Source organism: Thalassophryne amazonica, chromosome 19, assembly GCF_902500255.1.
Source record: "Thalassophryne amazonica chromosome 19, fThaAma1.1, whole genome shotgun sequence".
Lineage (NCBI taxonomy): Eukaryota > Metazoa > Chordata > Actinopteri > Batrachoidiformes > Batrachoididae > Thalassophryne > Thalassophryne amazonica.
The window spans coordinates 13,313,119-13,334,243 of record NC_047121.1 but is presented as its reverse complement, the minus strand read 5'-3'; the positions used below and the strand labels follow the sequence as shown (position 1 = coordinate 13,334,243).

At 39.9% G+C, this 21,125-nt stretch overlaps 1 protein-coding gene across 1 annotated transcript; it reads left to right on the top strand.

Moving 5' to 3' along the window:
* The first annotated feature begins 123 nt into the window (after positions 1-123).
* On the top strand, positions 124-18,524 carry pank2 (pantothenate kinase 2). Its single transcript, XM_034160025.1, has 7 exons — positions 124-547; positions 987-1,339; positions 1,770-2,023; positions 6,125-6,301; positions 6,673-6,796; positions 15,314-15,439; positions 18,115-18,524. The coding sequence occupies exons 1-7, from the start codon at positions 331-333 to the stop codon at positions 18,163-18,165; spliced, it is 1,302 nt and encodes a 433-aa protein (XP_034015916.1). The 5' UTR covers positions 124-330; the 3' UTR covers positions 18,166-18,524.
* The last annotated feature ends 2,601 nt before the right edge of the window (positions 18,525-21,125 follow it).

Sequence of the window (21,125 nt, the reverse complement as noted above, 5' to 3'; positions counted from 1 at the left end):
GGGGAAAGGCCAGATCTCTCTCTAAATCATTAAAAAAAAAACATTTTTTTTTCTTTTTAAAATGTTGTGTCCAAGTTGTATTTGCCAAAGCAAGTGCAATGAACCTCTTCTCAATGAATCAGGATTCATACGTCATCAGTCATGTGGGTTTTCGGGTTTTCCTCGAACGACACGAAGCCTCGACACTGACGAGCGTTTTGAGTTTGACGTCGGTTATGAAGGACTGGTAGCTGCCGTGGCATCAGTGTCATTATCCACATTACGTTGTCGACATTCAGGGATTTAATTTATTATATCCGACAGCATATATGTAGATAATTAGTCATTTCAATGGCGTTCAATGGCCACCAGCTCGACAATGAAACTACCGACGAAGACGAAACGCCCACGAAGCAGCCGCGGTCCGCCGCCAAGGAGATGCCCGGTTGTCTCAGGAACCAGCCTAACAATGAGGCAGCCGCGCCCGCGGCAAGAGCCACGTCCGAGCGGCGGACCTCCAGCTCGACGTTGAGGCATCGGATCGATTCGTTCAGGAAAAGCAGGCCGCGTAGGTGTTAACGTTGTTAGCTTTGGGCTTAGTGTATTTACTGGGAAGGCGTTGTGACTAACGCAATTTAAAAATAAATCAGGCCGTCGCACAAAAGACCGTTAAAGTGTAGCGTTGAAAACAAAACACGTCAAGTTAAATCTGTTCTACAGGCTGTAAGGAATTCCGCGGAACGTGTGTTAAAATAACGTTAGCGCCGGTGTTACATTGTAATAATAGCAGGGAACCGAAGGGCAGCAAATAGCCGGGGTCTGTTTTGCAGGAAGATGGCGTTGGTGTTGTAGGTTGACTAATGGTGATTGTCTGGATGGTGATATTATGTGGTCCACCTCTGTGATGTCATGCCTAGTTCGTCCTCCCTGATAGGTCATCTGATTGTAAGATTTATTATGCTGTAAAATATATAAGAATAATATTTGCATTTGTTAATATCCGACAGCTTTTCCCTGGTTTGGGATGGACATTGGAGGCACTCTGGTGAAGTTGGTGTACTTCGAGCCCAAAGACATCACAGCTGAGGAGGAGCAGGAAGAGGTGGAGAACTTAAAGAGCATCCGGCGCTACCTGATGTCTAACACCGCCTATGGTAAGACTGGAATCAGAGATGTGCACCTGGAGCTGAAGGACCTGACAATTTGCGGCAGGACGGGGAACCTGCATTTCATCCGGTTCCCCACGCACGACCTGCCGGTGTTCCTGCAGATGGGCCGTGACAAGCACTTCTCCAGCCTCCACACCACGCTCTGCGCCACCGGAGGAGGCGCGTACAAGTTTGAGGCTGATTTCCGCAGGGTGGGTTTGCAATTGTGCTCTTGTTTGCTTTTACTGGCCGGAGAAATCAAAGGAAGGGAAGGAGAAAGAGGAATGTGTCTTTAGTCTAATATGTTTATAACAGCAAATGAGTCATTGGTCAAAAATACACAACCCTATGAACACCTGAAATGAACAAAGATGTAGCAGTTCTGGTAGTAATAGAATCAATAAATCCATATATAAAATTTGTCAGATTTCATATATAATTTGGTATTACCTTAGATCTGTGCATTGCATTCTGAGTATCTTTGTAGTTATTTTTTGTAGACTTTTTAAATTGTAATGATGCTTCATATTTCCTCCTCCCTTGTCCTGTTTTGTCTCTTCCCCACTTTCCTACCTCTGTGGTCTTCCCACCGCATCAACTGAGTCATATCATCCTTCTTCTCTTTTCTCCCGCTAACAAAAGATGGCTGATCTGCAGCTTCACAAACTGGATGAGCTGGACTGTTTGATCCGGGGAGTGCTCTACATCGACTCAGTGGTGTCCAGTGGCCCCTCAGAGTGCTACTACTTTGAAAACCCCACAGATCCAGATCACTGCATTCAGAGGCCCTACCCACTGGAGAACCCTTACCCTCTGCTGCTGGTCAACATCGGGTCCGGGGTCAGCATTCTGGCTGTATATTCTGAGAACAACTACAAACGAGTTACTGGGACCAGGTATTGATTTATGACAGATTTTAACTTGAGACTGGTCACGGTGGCTAATCATTTTGGAGTTGAAGTAGATTTTCAGTAGGGATGAACAATGTTGGATTATTTACCAATGTTCAGTATGCTGATACTTTCAAACGTATTTTGGCAGGCGCCAACATCGATATATACACATTGTTTTGTATTTAATTGAATAGAAGGACACCAAATCTCTCCTGGAATGAACCCGTTATTCTTATCATAATGTCCTATTTATACAAACGTAAAAGAAGATAGTTTGTTTCGACCCTAACTGTGTCATTTTATAAATGTACACATTTATGAAAACCAAGGAAATTTGTTTAATTTTGGCAACATGTAAATTATATGCCAGTGTCACAATTTATTGTTAAGTAAAACTGCTGCCGTAAAAAGGGGAGAAAAAAAAAAGACTCCTGACATTTTCTGTGAGCCTATGGACAGCACTGAAACAACCCTGTGGCAGTATGTCCTCTATTCTACAAAATAATGCATTTTTAATCTGTAACTGGATTTCTAATTGGCATTTGCTTGAGCCCCAGTTAAGGATGGTTTTGTTTTTTAGGAGAAGCAGATTTTCAGCACAAAAATGAGTGTTCTTGCATTTCTAGGGCTGCAACTAGCAGTTATTTTCATAATCGAATAATCAGTTTATTTGGTCGATAAAATGTAAAAAAGTTCAATCGGTGTTATCCAGAGGCCAAGATGATGCATTCAAATGTCTTGTTATTTTTTTCCACAGCCCAACTATATTGCCATTTAGTGCCTGATAGGATTGAAGCAGCTAGTAAAATAAACTAGAAAATAAGAAGCTGAAATCAGAGAATTTTTTATTTATTTATTTTTTCTGAATAATGTAAACTGATTAATCGTTTTACATAATTAAAGCTAATTTGACTAACCGACTAATTTGATATCAAACTAATTTGATAACCAATGGTTATCAAATTGTTGATTAATTGAATAGTTAATTGTTGCAGCTCTGTACTATTATTAATCTGATTTTTCCTTTCATCCCACATCAACACAAAAAACAAATGTCTTGTTTGCTCAAATACAACAAAATTTAACAAATGTGTCCTAAATTTCCCACACAAGCATATTTTGCAAATTAGCATCTGCGAGTCTTGTTATCTGTTTATCACTATAAAAAATTCTTGCGTATTTCATGCCCTATTTCATTCACTTTGTGTTGTGGACAACTTACAGTGCACCCGGAAAGTATTCACAGTACTTCACTTTTTTCCACTTTTTCATTATGTTACAGCCTTATTCCAAAATGGAGTAAATGAATCAAAATTCTACTCACAACCCCCCATAATGATGGCATGAATAAAGTTTTTTTTTAAATTATTTTTTGTTGAGAATCCAAGATATAAAATTTGCTGCATTCCCGAGACATGTGCGCCGTGTTCAAAACATTCAAGAATTAATTTTTAGAATAACATCTGGGGTTTTTTTTTTGTTGTTTTTTGTTTTTCTCTTTGCAACGAGTCCGTGTGTCTGTTCCTCTGTGTTCTGTCTGCAGTCTGCAAGAGGTGGCGGTAGATCAGGCTGCTCTGTGTTTGGATGTAGATGTCTCGCAGCGCGTTGACGACACAGCAAGCAAAGAGCAGAGTGCAGCGTTTTACAAACATATTTTTAAACTTTTCTTTCAAAGTCTGCTCTGAGTGTCTCTGTTAGTGTCCTTGCTGTGGCTAAACTAAAAACACAGCTACAGACCTGCAACACATTAACAGATGCTAACAGCTTATTTTTTTTCCCCAAAATATGCCTAAAGTCTCTTTCTGAGGATGGCACGAGTTAAAATGCACTTATAAAACCTTATCTCTCAATCAGGTCGCTCTTTACACATAAGTACACAAATTCATGATTGTTCCTGCTCAGAGACTGCAAATGCAGATGGAAAGAGGATGTTGTCGGGGGGACCTGCCCTCAACAACACACCTTGATTAAAGATAAACTTTTGAAGACAAAAAAGCTTTTTCACATTGTCATTATGAGGTACTGTGTATTTCATCCATTTTGGAATAAGGCTGTAAAATAAAATGTGGAAAAAGTGCAGCGCTGTGAATACTTTTGTGATGCACCGTATGACGCTGCATTATGTTGCGTTCACACCGGACGACGCGATAATGATCCCTATGGAAGGATGCGTTGTGGAGCCACAAAAGTCCAAGCCACGCAATGCGACGTGATGGACGTGAATGAAGCGATTTTGAGCTATTGTTGCATTTGTGGTGCAGTATCATGTCGCGTCGCCACCTTCCCCAAGTTGAAAAATCTGAACTTTTTCGTCTTGTCGCGCCACGATGACCAATCAGGGACTGGATATGTAGTGACGTGGAGATGTCTGGAGTTTATACTTGATGTGGACATGTCCTGTCTCTGGCAGCCAGCCTGTGAGCAGGACCTATGTCGCTTTTGTCCTTTATTTCACAATTATGACAGAGTTTGAGGGGAGAGCGAGCAGCAGCAGCCAGTTCTTTTTTTTTTTTTCCACGTGCGCGCGCGAATGAATCGTCTGTGAAGATTATTTTATTTATTAACTACACCAATGTATAATAAAACAAATGGTGACTGGTTTGTAACACAGTTATGACAGAGTTTGAGGGGAGAGTGAGCAGCAGCACCGCAGCAGCAGCACCGCAGCAGCAGCACCGCAGCAGCAGCGGCGGCAGCCAGTTTTTTTTTCTTTTTTTTTTTATAATTGTTCACGTGCGCGTGCGAACAGGACAGGAGGTCCTCAAACTGGGTCCTGGAGAGGCGGAAGTACCGCTGAAAGTGGCATTCATCCAGACGCAGCTCCTGCAGCAAATAATGAAACTCCCTGATTTGGGAAAGTCTCATGAGGATGTTGTGAACCCAGGGACGGCGCCGCTGGCGACATTTGTCAGCTTTCCACAACAAATAGAGCACAGCAACTCGCTCTGTGTGATCAAGGTCTGGTGTGTTGACGGCGAGCGGAATGGAAGCTCCTCCTATTTGATGACGCATTGGGGTGAATTTTCGCAGTGAAAGCAGAGTGACACACCAGGCGATGGTGGCGCATCCATCGCCATGCAAGGGATGCGAATTTGTGGCGTTGTGTGGCGTCTGGTTTGAATGCGGTATTAGAAACGTGCAGCAGTGGTTCGTGAGTGAAGCATACATAATCTTGTTCAGCAGTAGAACAATTTGCTTTTTTCTTAACTTTCTCAACTTTGTTTTACTTTAAATGCTAGGATGTGATCACAAAGGGGTTTCTATAAAAAGGTAGATGGTGAACAGTTTACATAATAACAAATAAAAATATCCCAGACAGCATAATGGAATGGGCTCCCTTTCATGAAAGTAAGTCCCTTCGTGTACACTGCAGATCCGAGGTGGATTTGCACATTGATTTGGCACAGATTTTACACCGGATGCACTTCCTGACACACCTCCCTACAGTATTTCATGGAGAGTGGGCAGGGTTGAGTTTTGAACTAGGAACTTTCCGCAATGAAAGGAAGCACACAACCACTTGGCCACCACCCCCTGCCCAAATGTGCTTCCTTTTATGGAACACAACAAAATCATCAGTTTTACAGGCAGTTTTCTTTACGCAAATCAGGTGATGAATATTTCCAAGTCATGAAATATGTCTTTGACTTCATTCATGTCATTATTATTGACAACAAACCATTTGGTACCGTATGATAAAACTGTTTGTAGTAGGCAGTTTTCAAAAACTGACGGTGCCACAAATTCTGAAGGAGTTCTAGGCTTCTGTAGCTGTAATTGGAGAAACTGTGTAGCACAGCTTTTGTCTGTTGCGTCTGTAGTGAGAGGTTCGTGATGGAATGGAACAGAGAAGGATTTTCTTAAAGGAAGTCATGTCATTTCAGCTATGGTTTGCCAGAGGCCACCCGGAAGACTCAACTGTACATTTGATAAGTTTTCTTCAAATAAAATCCTCTTCTGTTCCACTCTGCCACAAACCATGGAGCATCACTACAGTACAACCCAGAGAGTCCGTTAATATTCCATATTGGTGTGTTTTAGATGCGTGATCAGTTTTGAATAAGTTGTCATTTCATTGATGTCATTTCCTTTGTGTGTTTGTAGCCTCGGTGGTGGGACCTTCCTGGGCCTGTGTTGCCTCCTAACTGGATGCTCTACTTTTGAGGAAGCTATTGAAATGGCTTCTCAAGGTGAGAGCACTCGTGTGGACAAGCTGGTTCGGGACATCTATGGTGGAGACTATGAGAGGTTTGGGCTGCCAGGCTGGGCTGTGGCCTCAAGGTGCGATTTATAGCTTTAAAATATATACATATATGTTGGAAATCACAGTCCTGTTTGTGGTGGGTTCCAAAAGTCACAGCTTTTATCAAACTGAGTTTGAGAACAGTCCAGGTTTACTCCAGTTGCTATCCCACAGTGAAAAGAAGAATCCACCACATATTTACCTGTTCTTATTTTCTGGTGCTTGAATTTGCCTCAGTTATGAAGTTGTCTGGATTCACGTTTGACTAGCAGCACCTCAGTGATTAAATAAAAAAAATAATTTAAAAAAATGTATCTGACCACATGGTTCATATTAATACAAATTGTGTTCCAGTTCCTCCAGTGTTTTGGGAATGAGTTTTAACTTGAATTTTGTTTAAATTTGGTAGCTTTGGTAACATGATGTGCAAAGAGAAAAGGGAATCTGTGTCCAAAGAGGACTTGGCGAGGGCAACACTGGTCACCATTACTAACAACATCGGTTCCATCACCAGGATGTGTGCTCTAAATGAGGTGAGAAGGAAAATGGTGTGAAAAACACCACTCCCACGTATTTAACAGCAAATAAAATTTTTTTTTTTTAGCTGAATCTTATCAATTACACATTTGATAAAACTGATGGAAAAAGGAAAAATGTTGAACTGTTGGTTTTTGCTGTTTAACTAGAAGGATAACTCAGTATAAGTCACAGACTTTATGTACATGTTTGACACTGATTCATGCAGATGAATTCTTTGTGATTGAGTGGTGCCATATTACCATATTTGCTCGACTGAGTGCCCAGGACATTGTAAAAAGCAAAAAATGAGTTTTGATTATGTTTTTCTTGTCTCTTTCCCATCTGGCTTGTGATGATGTCATCCGGTTGTCCTGTGCTCTTGTGCAAGAAACAGGGAGTGTTCTGTGACAGTGGGTAGTTTTGTACAAGCAACAGTCACATGGTGAAGGAGGTACTTTCTGTTTGTGTTTGGTTTTTTCCCCAACAAAAGGCCTTTTTACAGCTACAAAATAAGTTCCTTGTCCGCTGATGTCCACAAAGGTCAACAGAAAGTTTTGTACATTTTCAAAACTTTGAGTGGAAATGAGACGGAGAGCTTTAATGCTGCCTGCACCTTTGTTTGCTGAAAAAAGACAGCACACCTCTCTCTCTCTCTCTCTCTCTCTCTCTCTCTCTCTCTCTCTCTCTCTCTCTCTCTCTCTCTCTCTCTCTCTCTCTCTCTCTCTCTTCTCTCTCTCTCTCTCTCTCTCTTGTGTGTGTCTTGCTCCTTCTTTCTCTTCCCCTCCTCTGTCTTGCTTCCTTTCTCATACTCCCCCCTCTCTTGCGCTTTCATTCTCTTTCATCCCCCCCTGCCCTCTCTCTCTCTCTCTCTCTCTCTCTCTCTCTCTCTCTCTCTCATCAAAAGTCCGAGGAATTCTGCAGATTTCATCATGGGGGTGTTAGTGTTGTACTCTGTAATTGTGATCATCACTGAGTTTTTAAAATGCCTATTGCAAAGCGTTTCCTTTTTTACGATATCGTCCAAGTTTTATAAGTCTGCGGACACTGATCTGTGTGTTACAGATACAAATCAGTGTCCTTGGATTCGCAGAACTTCACGGAGGAAAAATGCCACTCAAAGCGTAGCTGTTACAACAGTTGTCGTAAAGCGGGACTTGTTGGTTGCTGTGGCAACGCTGTGTGGCTCCTGTAAGATGCTTAAGCTAAACGTAGCATGTGGACATCGCAAACTTTTAGAGCTCTCAAGTTTTTAAAAGAAGAATTTTGCAGCATGTTTGTGTCACAGACTAACATCAGACAGAGCGAAGATGGTGAGAAAGACGGTTTGAAAAAGTTTGACAAGGAGAAGAATCTGGAATTGTCGCTGGCTTCATGAACACACCTGAAAGATAAACGGGAAAAGCGAACTGTGCCCTCAGGAAACAAGGTAAGAATTTTTCTCTCCCTGGAAAATAAACATTGTGTGTGTGATTTTAGACAAGATTATGTGACTTTTTTTTATTATTAATCGAGACTTTTTTCATTTGAAAAAAATACATTGTGGCTTTCAATGGATTTACATGAAAGTTTGAGTAGATTTACAGAAATTTACACAATATATGACTTTTTTACTATGAGGTGTGTTACCATGATTTTCAAAATGTTGTACAAGCTTTAGCTGTTTTTTTTTTGTGTTTTTTTTTAATACTTTAACAGTCTTTTCAGTCTTCATAAATTTCATGTAGTTTAATTGGTCTGAGTTGATGCATAATTTGGTTTACAGTTAAAAGGAAAATCATTCCAGGTCCAACTTCCACGTCATATTCTGTTATTTCAACATGATCATTGACAGTTCAAATGAAAGGTTGAATTTAGGATCATTTAAATATGTACTTCTTTTGAGATTTTTTTCTTTAGGAGATGCTGAAAATGTATCATTAGATACAAAATTAACTTAGTTTCTGGCCCGGCTCAACCCCCCTGTGAATTTTCCTCGGATTTCACAATTTTCATTTTATAGCCCTGAGACATGCAAATGCAGTATATGGTACTTTGTGGTTCTGAGATTTGATCAGTTCAGTCTAAAGTTGAGTCACCTTGTCCTTGACTAACACAACCCTTCCACCGTGATTAATTCATATTGATTCCAACTGTTTGAGTTAAACAGTTATGACCTTGAGTTTCATCTTTCAAGGACGCAAAACACAGGTCATATGATCAACAAAAAGTTAATCTATGACTTCATGTCAGTCATTAATACTAACCATAGGTGTATTTCCAAACAATTGCTCAAAATAACCACTTAAAAAGCATCGGGCCAAAATTTTGACCTTGATTTTTAAGCAATTTTTGTCAAAGTCGAATCATTTTGTCCTTCCCTTGTCTCTTATTTCACCAAGGCTGGTCCATGTTGGATGTAGGGCTGCAGCTATCGATTATTTTAGTAATCGAGTGAGTATTCTATCGATTATTCTGGCGATTAATTGAATAATCGGATAAAAAGTACTTTCGTGTTTTTAAACATCAATAGTCCAGTGCTCCCTAAGCAATGGCACAGTGTCGCTTGACATTTTGCTGAAATGGCGATGGGATGTGGCCTTCTGTTTTGTTTCGTTTGCTCCAACTTGTAAAATTTAACAATTTTTAAGTTTTTTTTTTTTTTTTTTTTTTTTTTTTTTTTAAATAAAGGTTGGTGAACTGAGTCCCTGTGTGATTACCGGTATGTTTTTATCCGTCTTTCTCTGCGATTCAGCAGATGCATTTCAGCTGGAGGTTGAACATGCAAGCCTCGCAGTCAGGTTTTTAAATTATTATTTTATTTATGTTACCTTGTTTGTGAAGCATTGTGTGTTGCCCAAAAAGCAAAAATTAAAAAGAGAAACACAGAGAAAGACTGGACTTTTGCTGTTTGTCAGTAGAAGTCCTACTCTTCACTCACTCCGGGACGGAGCTGGAACTCGCACCGAGCACAGAGAGACAGCAGCCGGCTGCTGGGTCAAGGACTGCGTGTGTTTTTTGAAAATAGAGTAAGTCTATTTCAGATGATCAGCGTGGACCCACTTTCTCTTCAAAGGCTTTATTTTACTCTGTCACGTTGGAAAACTGTAGCTATTGCTGCTAATTTGATTAGCTGATATGCTCTAGTCATCTTCTGTTTTGTTTTTGTTTTTTCTGGGGACGTGACTTTGCCACACACAGGCCTGACACGTACTGCAACGTTAAACGAAGCTTCGAGGCACAGAATTTCCTCAACATTTTTTGTAATCGAATTATTCGAGTTACTCGACTAATCGTTTCAGACCTAGTTGGATGAAAACTTTGTTTCTCACACCAAACTGAAAATATTAGACCCACATTTGGAGCCACTTACAGGACTGAAACTAGAACATTCCTGTGAATAATTAATTCCCCTTCAGAATGCCTGCTGTCTGTTTCCTCTTTGCGTTCAGCCTCTTTACAGTGCTGCCTTGTGGCGTCTTGATCAAGCAGCATTGTACAGGGCTATGAAGGCATAGAGACGTAAACTGCAATACTATGTGCATCAAAGCAGGAGGGTGTCCAAGTGCAAGAATAATACTGCATTGCTAGCTGCAGTAAAGAATGAATGTATCTTCATTCAGCAATCACTTAGGTAATTCTACAATAACGGAATTACAATCAGAGCAAATTTTTAATGGTAAGGTAAAATATGGTCAGATTGTTATTCCGTGACTGTGTCCATTAACTTTAAGATAGTCAGAATTTTGCAATGTAAGATAAGCTTTTATTTACCTTTAACACTTAAAATATGGTTGGGTTTGTGTAAATAATGAATTTCATAGTTATTCTTAAAATGCATCCAGAAAGTATTTATAGCGCTTCATTTTTTCCACATTTTATGTTACAGCCTTATTCTAAAATGGATGAAATTCATTTTTTCCCCTCAAAATTCTACACACAATACCCCATAATGACAATGTGAAAAAGCTTTTTTTTTCATTTAGATTTTGCAAATTTATTAAAAAAATAAATGCCTATGAAATCACGTGTACATAAGTATTCACACCCTTTGCTCCTTACTTTCTTGATGCATCTGTGGCAGCTCCTCTCAAGCTCCATGAGGTTGGACAGGAAGCATTGTGCACAGCCATTTTCAGATCTCTCCAGGGATGTTCGGTCTGGGCTCTGGCTGGGCCACTCAAGGACATTCACAGAGTTGTCCTGAAGTCACTCCTTTGATATCTTGGCTTTGTGTTTGGGGTCATTGTCCTGCTGAAAAATGAACCATCGCCATAGTCTAAGGTCAAGCATGCACTAAAGCAGGCTTTCTGTTATGGATAAGACGCAGATTGAGGAGCGGTCCAGTATCTGACTGAACCCAGCATGAAATAATCAGAAGCAGTTCCAAAAAGAAAACACATTTATTTTTCTCCCTTTGTGCTATACATGAAATACTAAATAATTAAAGTTCTGGTGAGGTGAAAAGGCGGCGCGCTCTCTCAGCGTCTCAACAGTCGGAGTCCGAACGTTCAGGACTCGGGAGTTCCGCCAACACCCCCCCAGGTGACTTTCCCAGACTGTACTCTGCGAAGGAGGAACAGAGATGAGATTATTCAACACTTATTACTACGAAATATTGTTTAGAGGCAAACTTATCAGCTACACGTTTAGGTCTGGTTTCAAACTTAGTTCAAAGAGGCTGCTGCTCACAGCTAGTGGAGGATCATTAATCCGCACACCACTGCCGTGAGGAGCACACCAAACAATTTCCACCAATAATTACTTATAACTGCGTATAAACGCCAATTTACATTCACGGATAAACCTTTCAGAATATTCACCTCTGTCGTGTGCTGACAACGTTTGCCTCTCACCCTCATCCTCCTTCACAGGCGCGATGTCAGACTCTGAAACGGCCCTCAGCGTCCCCACACGGTCGTCACAAGGTCGTATTCTCCGGCAATCTTATCCAACTCACTGCTGGTTTAAATGTAGTTCTTCATCACTACATTGGTACCAGCTGGAAGTCCTCAGATCTGCACGTGAACATCACAGGTGTCGTGGATTGTCCTGATAGAGAGCCGCACGAGAATGCAACAGGTGCAGCCAATCATCGTAACAGAGGAGAGAGACTCTTCTGCAGCACATTTTCCTCAGAGAACAGCCCCAAATCACCTGGGAAGGAAAATAAACACAAAACAACCCAACCTTAGCCAAACCCCCCCAACACACAACACTTTCATCCAGGGAGTCTCTGTACATTGCTACATTCATCTTTCCTGCAATCCTGACTAGTCTCCCAGTTCCTGCTGCTGAAAAACATCCCCACAGCATGATGCTGCCACCACCATGCTTCACTGTAGGGATGGTGCCTGGTTTCCTCCAAACATGACGCCTGGCATTCACAACAAAGAGTTCAATCTTTGTCTCATCAGACCAGAGAATTTTGTTTCTCATGGTCTGGGAGTCCTTCAGGTGCCTTTTGTCAAACTCCAGGTGGGATGCCATGTGCCTTTTACTAAAGCCACTTTCACACTGGGCCAACGTGGAGTTGTGTAATGTGGCATACCGACTGCCGAGCTTATGCAGCCCTACGTGGCAATACACTGAGGGATGCAAAGGGGTATGTGAAATTTTGGACATAGAGCACCGGACGCAGTGCTCTACGCAAGTATGTATCAAATCCATCTGTGTGTCCAGGCAGTCTGGAAAAACAGCATCATGGAGCCAAGCTCCTCCCCCTGTGCGCATTCCTGCCAAGCTCCACCTGCTCACAACTTCCGCAGTCATTCCTGCGTACTAGATACGCAGCACAATGCAACTCTAAGCAAGCCCAGTTAAGAAGTGGCTTCCGTTTGGCCACTCTACCATACAGGCATGATTGGTGGATTGCTGTAGAGATAGTTGTTCTTCTCTCTTCCCAGAGGAATGCTGGAGCTCTGACAGAGTGACCATCGGGTTCTTGGTCACCTTCATGTCTAAGGCCGTTCTCCCCCAATCGCTCAGTTTAGATGGGCAGCCATCTAAACTGGTGGATCCAAACCTCTTCCATTTATGGATGATAGAGGCCACTATGCTCATTGGGACCTTCAAAGCAGCATAAATGTTTCTCTATCCTTCCCCAGATTTATGCCTCGAGACAATCCTGTTTTGGAGGTCTACAGACAATTCCTTTGTCTTCATGCTTAGTTTGTGCTCTGACTGTCAGCTGTGGGACCTTATATGTAGACAGGTGTGTGTCTTTCCAAATCCTGTCCAATCAACTGAATTTACCCCAGGTGGACTCCAACTAAGCTGTAGAAACATTTCAAGGATAGTCGGTGGAAACAGGATGCAACTGAGCTCAGTTTTGAGCTTCATAACAAAGGCTGTGAATACTGATGTACATGTGATTTCTTAGGTTTTTTTTTTTAAAATAAATTTGCAAAAATCTAAAAAAAAAAAAAAAAACTTTTTCACATTGTCATTGTGGGGTAATATGTGTAGAATTTTGAGAGAGAAAAATTTCATCCATTTTGGAATAAAGCTGTAACATAAAATCTGGAAACAGTGAAGTGCTGTGAATACTTTCTGGATGCATCGTATATACAAATAAATGTTTTACTGTTTATTTGTACAGTATGATGGTTGCATGTCGTGACAGTAAAGGAGGTGTCATGTTCTTTAACAGCACAAATGAGGTCATGTAATTAAGACAAAAAAATAAATGAGAGCAAGCAAAAACATCATTTGTTTCCTGCAGTGAGCTTCATTCTGAGAAATAAAGGTACAGGAGTGGTCCTAAAAGACGGTGGCTTCTCACGCCAACTGTACATTAGTAGGCTACAAATAGTGCCTTTGAACATGATCAGCAATGATTTAGTACCTTTTAAAATTCAACAAAGGGCCGCAGTTTACAAGAAATGATACCAAAGTACTTCTCTGTGTGATTGTTTTATACAACCCCTGGCAAAAATTATGGAATCACCGTACTCGGAGGATGTTCATTCAGTTGTTTAATTTTGTAGAAAAAAAGCAGATCACAGACATGACACAAAACTAAAGTCATTTCAAATGGCAACTTTCTGGCTTTAAGAAACACTATAAGAAATCAAGAAAAAAAGATTGTGGCAGTCAGTAGCGGTTACTTTTTTAGACCAAGCAGAGGAAAAAAATATGGAATCACTCAATTCTGAGGAAAAAATTATGGAATCACCCTGTAAATTTTCATCCCCAAAACGAACACCTGCATCATATCAGATCTGCTCGTTAGTCTGCATCTAAAAAGGAGTGAACACATCTTGGAGAGCTGTTGCACCAAGTGGACTGACATGAATCATGGCTCCAACACGAGAGATGTCAATTGAAACAAAGGAGAGGATTATCAAACTCTTAAAAGAGAGTAAATCATCACGCAATGTTGCAGAAGATGTTGGTTGTTCACAGCTGTGTCTAAACTCTGGACCAAATACAAACAACATGGGAAGGTTGTTAAAGGCAAACATACTGGTAGACCAAGGAAGACAAAGCGTCAAGACAGAAAACTTAAAGCAGTATGTCTCAAAAATCGAAAAATGTACAACAAAACAAATGAGGAACGAATGGGAGGAAACTGGAGTCAACGTCTGTGACCGAACTGTAAGAACCCGCCTAAAGGAAATGGGATTTACATACAGAAAAGCTAAATAAAAAGCATCATTAACACCTAAACAGAAAAAAAACAAGGTTACAATGGGCTAAGGAAAAGCAATTGTGGACTGTGGATGACTGGATGAAAGTCATATTCAGTGATGAATCTCGAATCTGCATTGGGCAAGGTGATGATGCTGGAACTTTTGTTGGTGCCTTTCCAATGAGATTTATAAAGATGACTGCCTGAAGAGAACATGTAAATTTCCACAGTCATTGATGATATGGGGCTGCATGTCAGGTAAAGGCACTGGGGAGATGGCTGTCATTACATCATCAATAAATGCACAAGTTTATGTTGACATTTTGGACAATTGAAAGGATGGTTGGGGATGATGAAATCATTTTTCAAGATGATAATGCATCTTGCCATAGAGCAAAAATTGCAAAAACATTCCTAGCAAAAAGACACATAGGGTCAATGTCAATCAGCAGATCTGATTTGATGCAGGTGTTAATTTGGGGGATGAAAATTTACAGGGTGATTCCATAATTTTTCCTCAGAATGAGTGATTCCATATTTTTTTCCTCTGCTTGGTCTAAAAAAGTAACTGTTACTGACTGCCACAATTTTTTTTTTCTTGATTTCTTACAGTGTTTCTTAAAGCCAGAAAGTTGCCATTTGAAATGACTTTAGTTTTGTGTCATGTCTGTGATCTGCTTTTTTTCTACAAAATTAAACAACTGAATGAACATCCTCTGAGGCCGGTGATTCCATAATTTTTGCCAGGGGTTGTAAATACTGGTTTAATGTTAATAACTGTTTGGCTTTGTTGCAGAAAATATCTGACCAGTCATATTGCATAGCTTAAATTGCTGATTGTTTAACCCACACATGGGTTGTGTATGTTTGTGATCACAAATCCTTTTTCACATGAACCTAATTGTGTTGTTTGTTTGTGAAGAACATTGACAAAGTGGTGTTTGTGGGGAATTTCCTGAGGGTGAACACGCTCTCCATGAAGCTGCTGGCCTACGCCATGGACTACTGGTCCAAAGGTCAGCTCAAAGCGCTCTTCCTTCGACATGAGGTCAGTAATGCTGTGGAAGATTTGTGGCCGCGGGACTATTTCAGTTTAGATTTTATTTATTTAGTTACTTATGGCATCAAATAATAAAAAATAAGAATTTAGGCTGATTTATTAAAAGTCTTAATTAACTTAGGTCCTTTTAAATCCAAACTGAAAACAAATCTTACAGCATGATGTAAATTAAGTAAAATGTCCTATCCAAATCAGTGATGTGGATATGTAGGTGCCCCCGTCAGTATAGCAGAACTACATGTCACTTTTGTAGCCAGGGTTTCTTCAGAAAAGTCGGGACATATACAGTGAGGAAAATAAGTATTTGAACACCCTGCGATTTTGGAAGTTCTCCCACTTAGAAATCATGGTCAGGTCTGAAATTTTCATCTTAGATGCATGTCCACTGTGAGAGACATAATCTAAAAAAAAAAAAAAAAAATCCGGAAATCACAATGTATGATTTTTTTTTTTTTTTTTTTTTATAATTTATTTGTATGTTACTGCTGCAAATAAGTATTTCAACACCTGTGAAAATCAATGTTAATATTTGGTACAGTAGCCTTTGTTTGCAATTACAGAGGTCAAACGTTTCCTGTAGTTTTTCACCAGGTTTGCACACACTGCAGCAGGGATTTTGGTCCATTCCTCCATACAGATCTTCTCTAGATCAGCCAGGTTACGGGGCTGTCACTGAGAAACACGGAGTTTGAGCTCCCTCCAAAGATTTTCTATTAGGTTTAGGTCTGAAGACTGGCCAGGCCACTTCAGAACCTTGATATGCTTCTTGCAGAGCCACTCCTTGGTTATCCTGGCTGTGTGCTTTGGGTCATTGTCAAGTTGAAGACCCATCCACGACCCATCTTCAGTGCTCTAACTGAGGGAGGAGGTTGTTCATCAAAATCTCGCAATACATGGCCCCGGTCATCCTGTCCTTAATACAGTGCAGTCGTCCTGTCCCATGTGCAGAAAAACACCCCCAAAGCACAATGCTTCCACCCCCATGCTTCACAGTAGGGACAGTGTTTTTGGGATGGTACTCAGCATTCTTCTTCCTCCAAACACGGTGAGTGGAATTAAGACCAAAAAGTTCTATTTTGGTCTCATCTGACCACATAACTTTCTCCCATGACACCTCTGGATCATCCAAATGGTCATGGGCAAACTTAAGACGGGCCTGGACGTGTGCTGATTTAAGCAGGGGAACCTTCCGTGCCATGCATGATTTTAACCCATGACGTCTTAGTATATTACCCACAGTAACCTTGGAAACAGTGGTGCCAGCTCTCTTCAGGTCATTGACCAGCTCCTCCCGTGCAGTTCTGGGCTGATTCCTCACCTTTCTTAGGATCATTGATGCGCCACGAGGTGGGATCTTGCATGGAGCCCCAGTCTGAGGGAGATTGACAGTCATGTTTAGCTTCTTCCATTTTCTAATAATTGCTCCAACAGTTGATATTTTTTCACCAAGTTGCTTGGCAGTTGCCCCGTAGCCCTTTCCAGCCTTGTGAAGGTCTACAATTTTTCCTCTGGTGTCTTTGGACAGCTCTTTGGTCTTAGCCATGTTAGTAGTTGGAGTCTTACTGATTGTGTGGTGTGGACAGGTGTCTTTATGCAGCTAACGACCTCAAATAGGTGCTTCTAATTTGGAATAATAAGTGGAGTGGAGGTGGACGTTTTAGAGGTGGACTAGCAAGTCTTTGAGGGTCAGAATTTCTGCTGATTGGCAGGTGTTAAAATACTTATTTGCAGCAGTAACATGCAAATAAATGATTAAAAAAATCATACATTGTGATTTCCGGATTTTTTTTTTTTTAGATTATGTCTCTCACAGTGGACATGCACCTAAGATGAAAATTTCAGACCTCTCCATGATTTCTAAGTGGGAGAACTTGCAAAATTGCAGGGTGTTCAAATACTTATTTTCCTCACTGTACATGATGAACATGTCCAAGTCACTGAATATGTCCAAGACAGTATTTCTTAGTGACTCAGTGTTTGTGTACCTGTCCCCTCACTAACTGGCTGTAAAAGTGATTATTTGTATGAATGATAATCCTTTTTACTTAATCTGTAGGTTGTCCAGTTACTTATGGCCTCTGAAAATGGGGTAACTGTTTTTTTCCTTATTCCTAAGTCTTATTCCTATATGATTAATGCAGTATATTTTATTAAAATTGAAAGTCTACACTACAAGTAGATCTTGATATTTTTCCCCTCTTCAGTTCAGCTTCATTATGGTGGCTTACACTGGTAAAAATACAAAAATGTGTCCAAGTCCAAATATGTCTGAACCTGGATGAACCACACAGTTCAGTACTGTGTGTATTTCTTAATTGAACTGGCTGTAGAAGTGGTGATGTAGTTCTGGCCTTGTTTTGGCTTTGATATTTAATTTATGTCATGTTGCAGAGGTTTGTGTATAAAAGGCAGAATTTTTATAAAATTTAACATAAAGAAGCCTGAATTTATTTTTTAAGTTGACATAAAAAAATACAAATGTGTAAAAGCTCAAGGGGGCGCAAACATATTCACAGCACTATAGCTCTGTTCTTTGTTCACCATGGAGATCAAAAATGCAGTGCGCATGCCTCAGTGGCTCATTTGTATCTAAAATGTTAACAATACAATGATTTCTAACTAGACCTGTCTTTTTTCTCTCTCATACCTTTTTTGTTTCTTAGGGTTACTTCGGAGCGGTTGGAGCCCTGCTGGACCTTCTGAATCACTCATAATTACATCCTGTGAAGTATTTGTCAATCTGCTGCAATAGACCATTAGCACTTTAGGGTTCTCTGAAACTATTCCACGACAGGATGTCATTTATGTTGACTTAAAAAAAGGCTTTTTGGGAAATTGTGGAAATAGTTGCTATATTTTGCTCCCCATGTGCTGTTATGGTTACAAGAAATACTGTTTCCTGCAGTAACCTGAGCTTTTGGCAGCAAAGCTAATGTGTGAGACTGTGCATACTTGAGACATTGCTTGCAAGCATCTGATATATTCTTCAAGGAAATCCACCAGAGGTGCCTAACGTTACCCCATGTCAGTTTTGTGCCATACTCTGCCCCTCAGTGGGTATCAGGACCTTGGCTAAATGCTTGCAAGTTCTTTCTTTGGTTTTCTTATCCTGTACAGATGTTGGATGGATGGGGGTGTTGTTTTGAGACTATATTGTTTGAGCATATTGTGTTGGCAAATCAAAGCTAAATACAATGTAAAAGCTTCTTAAAGGGAACACAAATGCTGTATTTTCTGGACCATATTTCACATCAGAGTATAAATTGCATCATTTCTTGTTGCCACTGAATAGACAGAAAAATCAAGAAGGACCTAAATGTGCATGTTTACTTCAAACGTTTTACTTGATAATACATTTATAAAACATTATAGTTTGATTTACCTTAGCATAGCCATCGTCCTCATTGTGGTTTTAGCTGTCCTTTTAGCTGCAAATAAGTTGAGTTCTCAGTAGTATGAAGCTTAGTCCCTCTCTTTATTTGAGCATAGTCTTTTCAGTTTGACAGCATGATTTATTAATTTTGCTTGTTCTCTAAATTATGTTCTTGTTTTACAGCTATTTGCATTCAGCTTAATGGTGCATTACCACCACCTTCTCTGGAGTGTGGAACAGACAGTACCTCATATATATATATATATAAAATATGATATATGATTTGAATAACATTGTAGTCTTACAAAAGTGATCAATGCAACAGACATGGGGCCAAATACAAAAGTATTTGTATTTGAAAATACTTAAATACATTTTTCGGAGTATTTGTATTTTCTGATCTTGAATTCAAAGTATTTGTATTGTATACATCGCCGATCCCAAGTATTTCTAAATACTTTTACAAATACTTTTTCAAATACTTTTCAAACTTGGGAATCTCTGTGACACCGTGTTGAGACACACCAGAAAACTATAAGCTCTGCGTTATTGAATTTTAATTTTTTATTTATTTATTTTATTTAAAAAAATAAAATTCAATAATTGTGATTGAGATACAATAATACAATATGCTGAGAAGAGAAGATATGACATTTTATTATTGTTTTGTGATACGGTGGATACAAAAGGATGCAATATTGATGGAAACAGAATATATATTGTGATAGTTTGATTATTGCCTGTGATATTATAATAGTGAATTTGTGATAAAACATTCAATCCTTTACTTATCAATAGTATTTGGTCATGCTGTTTTCACAATAAATTGTCACCGGTTTATCAGTTTTGTGTTGAGTTGTTTATAGTTTATAGAAAGTATTTGTATTTGAAATACTCAAAATATAAAGTATTTGTATTTGAAAAAGTACAAAGTATTTGTATTTGGAATTCGAAAATCTAAAGTATTTGTATTTAAATACAATGCAAAGTATTTGACCCCATATGTGCAGTGCAATGTCTTGGGAGTTGTGAATATTCAATCCTAGCATTCAAAGTTTATTATTATTTTGTGGACTGTTATAATCTTGTTTTATCCATCACATTATTGTATGGCCTTGCCTTACAATATAAAGCGCCTTGGGGCAACTGTTTGTTGTGATTTGGCGCTATATAAAAAAAATTGATGGATTGATTGATTGATATTTTTCTCATTGTGACAGTATGTACTTGATGGTCTGAGTTAAAACAGCGCAACGTGTCACTGGTCCTGTCTACCTGACACATTTGTGGTTGTCACACCCAGTAACCACATTGTGAAGTTGCAAGCAGGTGATTGTCTGAGGTGAGGTCCAGCCAGAAGAAAAAAGTTGCAGTTCCTTGTCTGGTCACTTGAGGCTGGCTCCAAAAGCAGGCAGGTTCCCAATCAAGTCCCTGTTAAAATGTCCAAATTTAGAGCAGAAATAAACTTGTTTACCAGCCTACTACAAAACTGTTTTGGTCTCTATAGGTAGTTTCCCCCTCCATGACTACAGGAGTGAAGTTTTTTTATTTCTTAGTTTAAAAGATGTTTTAGACATAATTAGGGATGTGTTTGCTTTGAGTGACAGCTGCTGAGCCGACCTGTGACTGTCAGTGTCAGTAGCTCAGAGTAGCTAGCTGCTGTGGAAGGTTGTGTTTGTCATTTTGAACATTTTATTTCAAACACCTGGAATAATATGGCTTGTTGTTTGGTGACATGTCTTATCGGATCTTCTAAGACATCCCTGTTGAAATATTTGTGCTGAGTGAAATTCTCGTCGTTAGCACTTTTAGCAGCTAATCTTGAATGAGGGGGAAGACTGACAGCTCAAGGTGGATTAAGTCCAGAGAGTCACCCGGTAAACGTGAATAACTTGTGATATTACAGAGAGGAATTAATCTATAATCTCTGAAAAAGTTAATGTTTTAAGATACCATCAGAGCATCCTATTTTGATTAGAACACTGAAACTGTCTTTCATTTCATTAAAAATGAAGGTGCCTCACCTCGTCACCTGCAGTCGGCCACTGCAGATGACAGGAATTCTGCTATGATGACCACAAAAACTGCTTTTCTACAGCCAACATGAATTAATGCTTCACCTCAGGGACCACTTGTGGCTGCTGTCAAGCTCTGTTGCAGAACTATTAACTGTGTTTTGTACATGGCAGTGTGTGCGTTCTCCAGCTCTTAAAGGGGATGACAGATTACACTCTCATTGGTTTATTTCAGGTTATGTTCATGACTAATTAAGAAGATAAGCCCCGCCTCTTTGCACCCCAT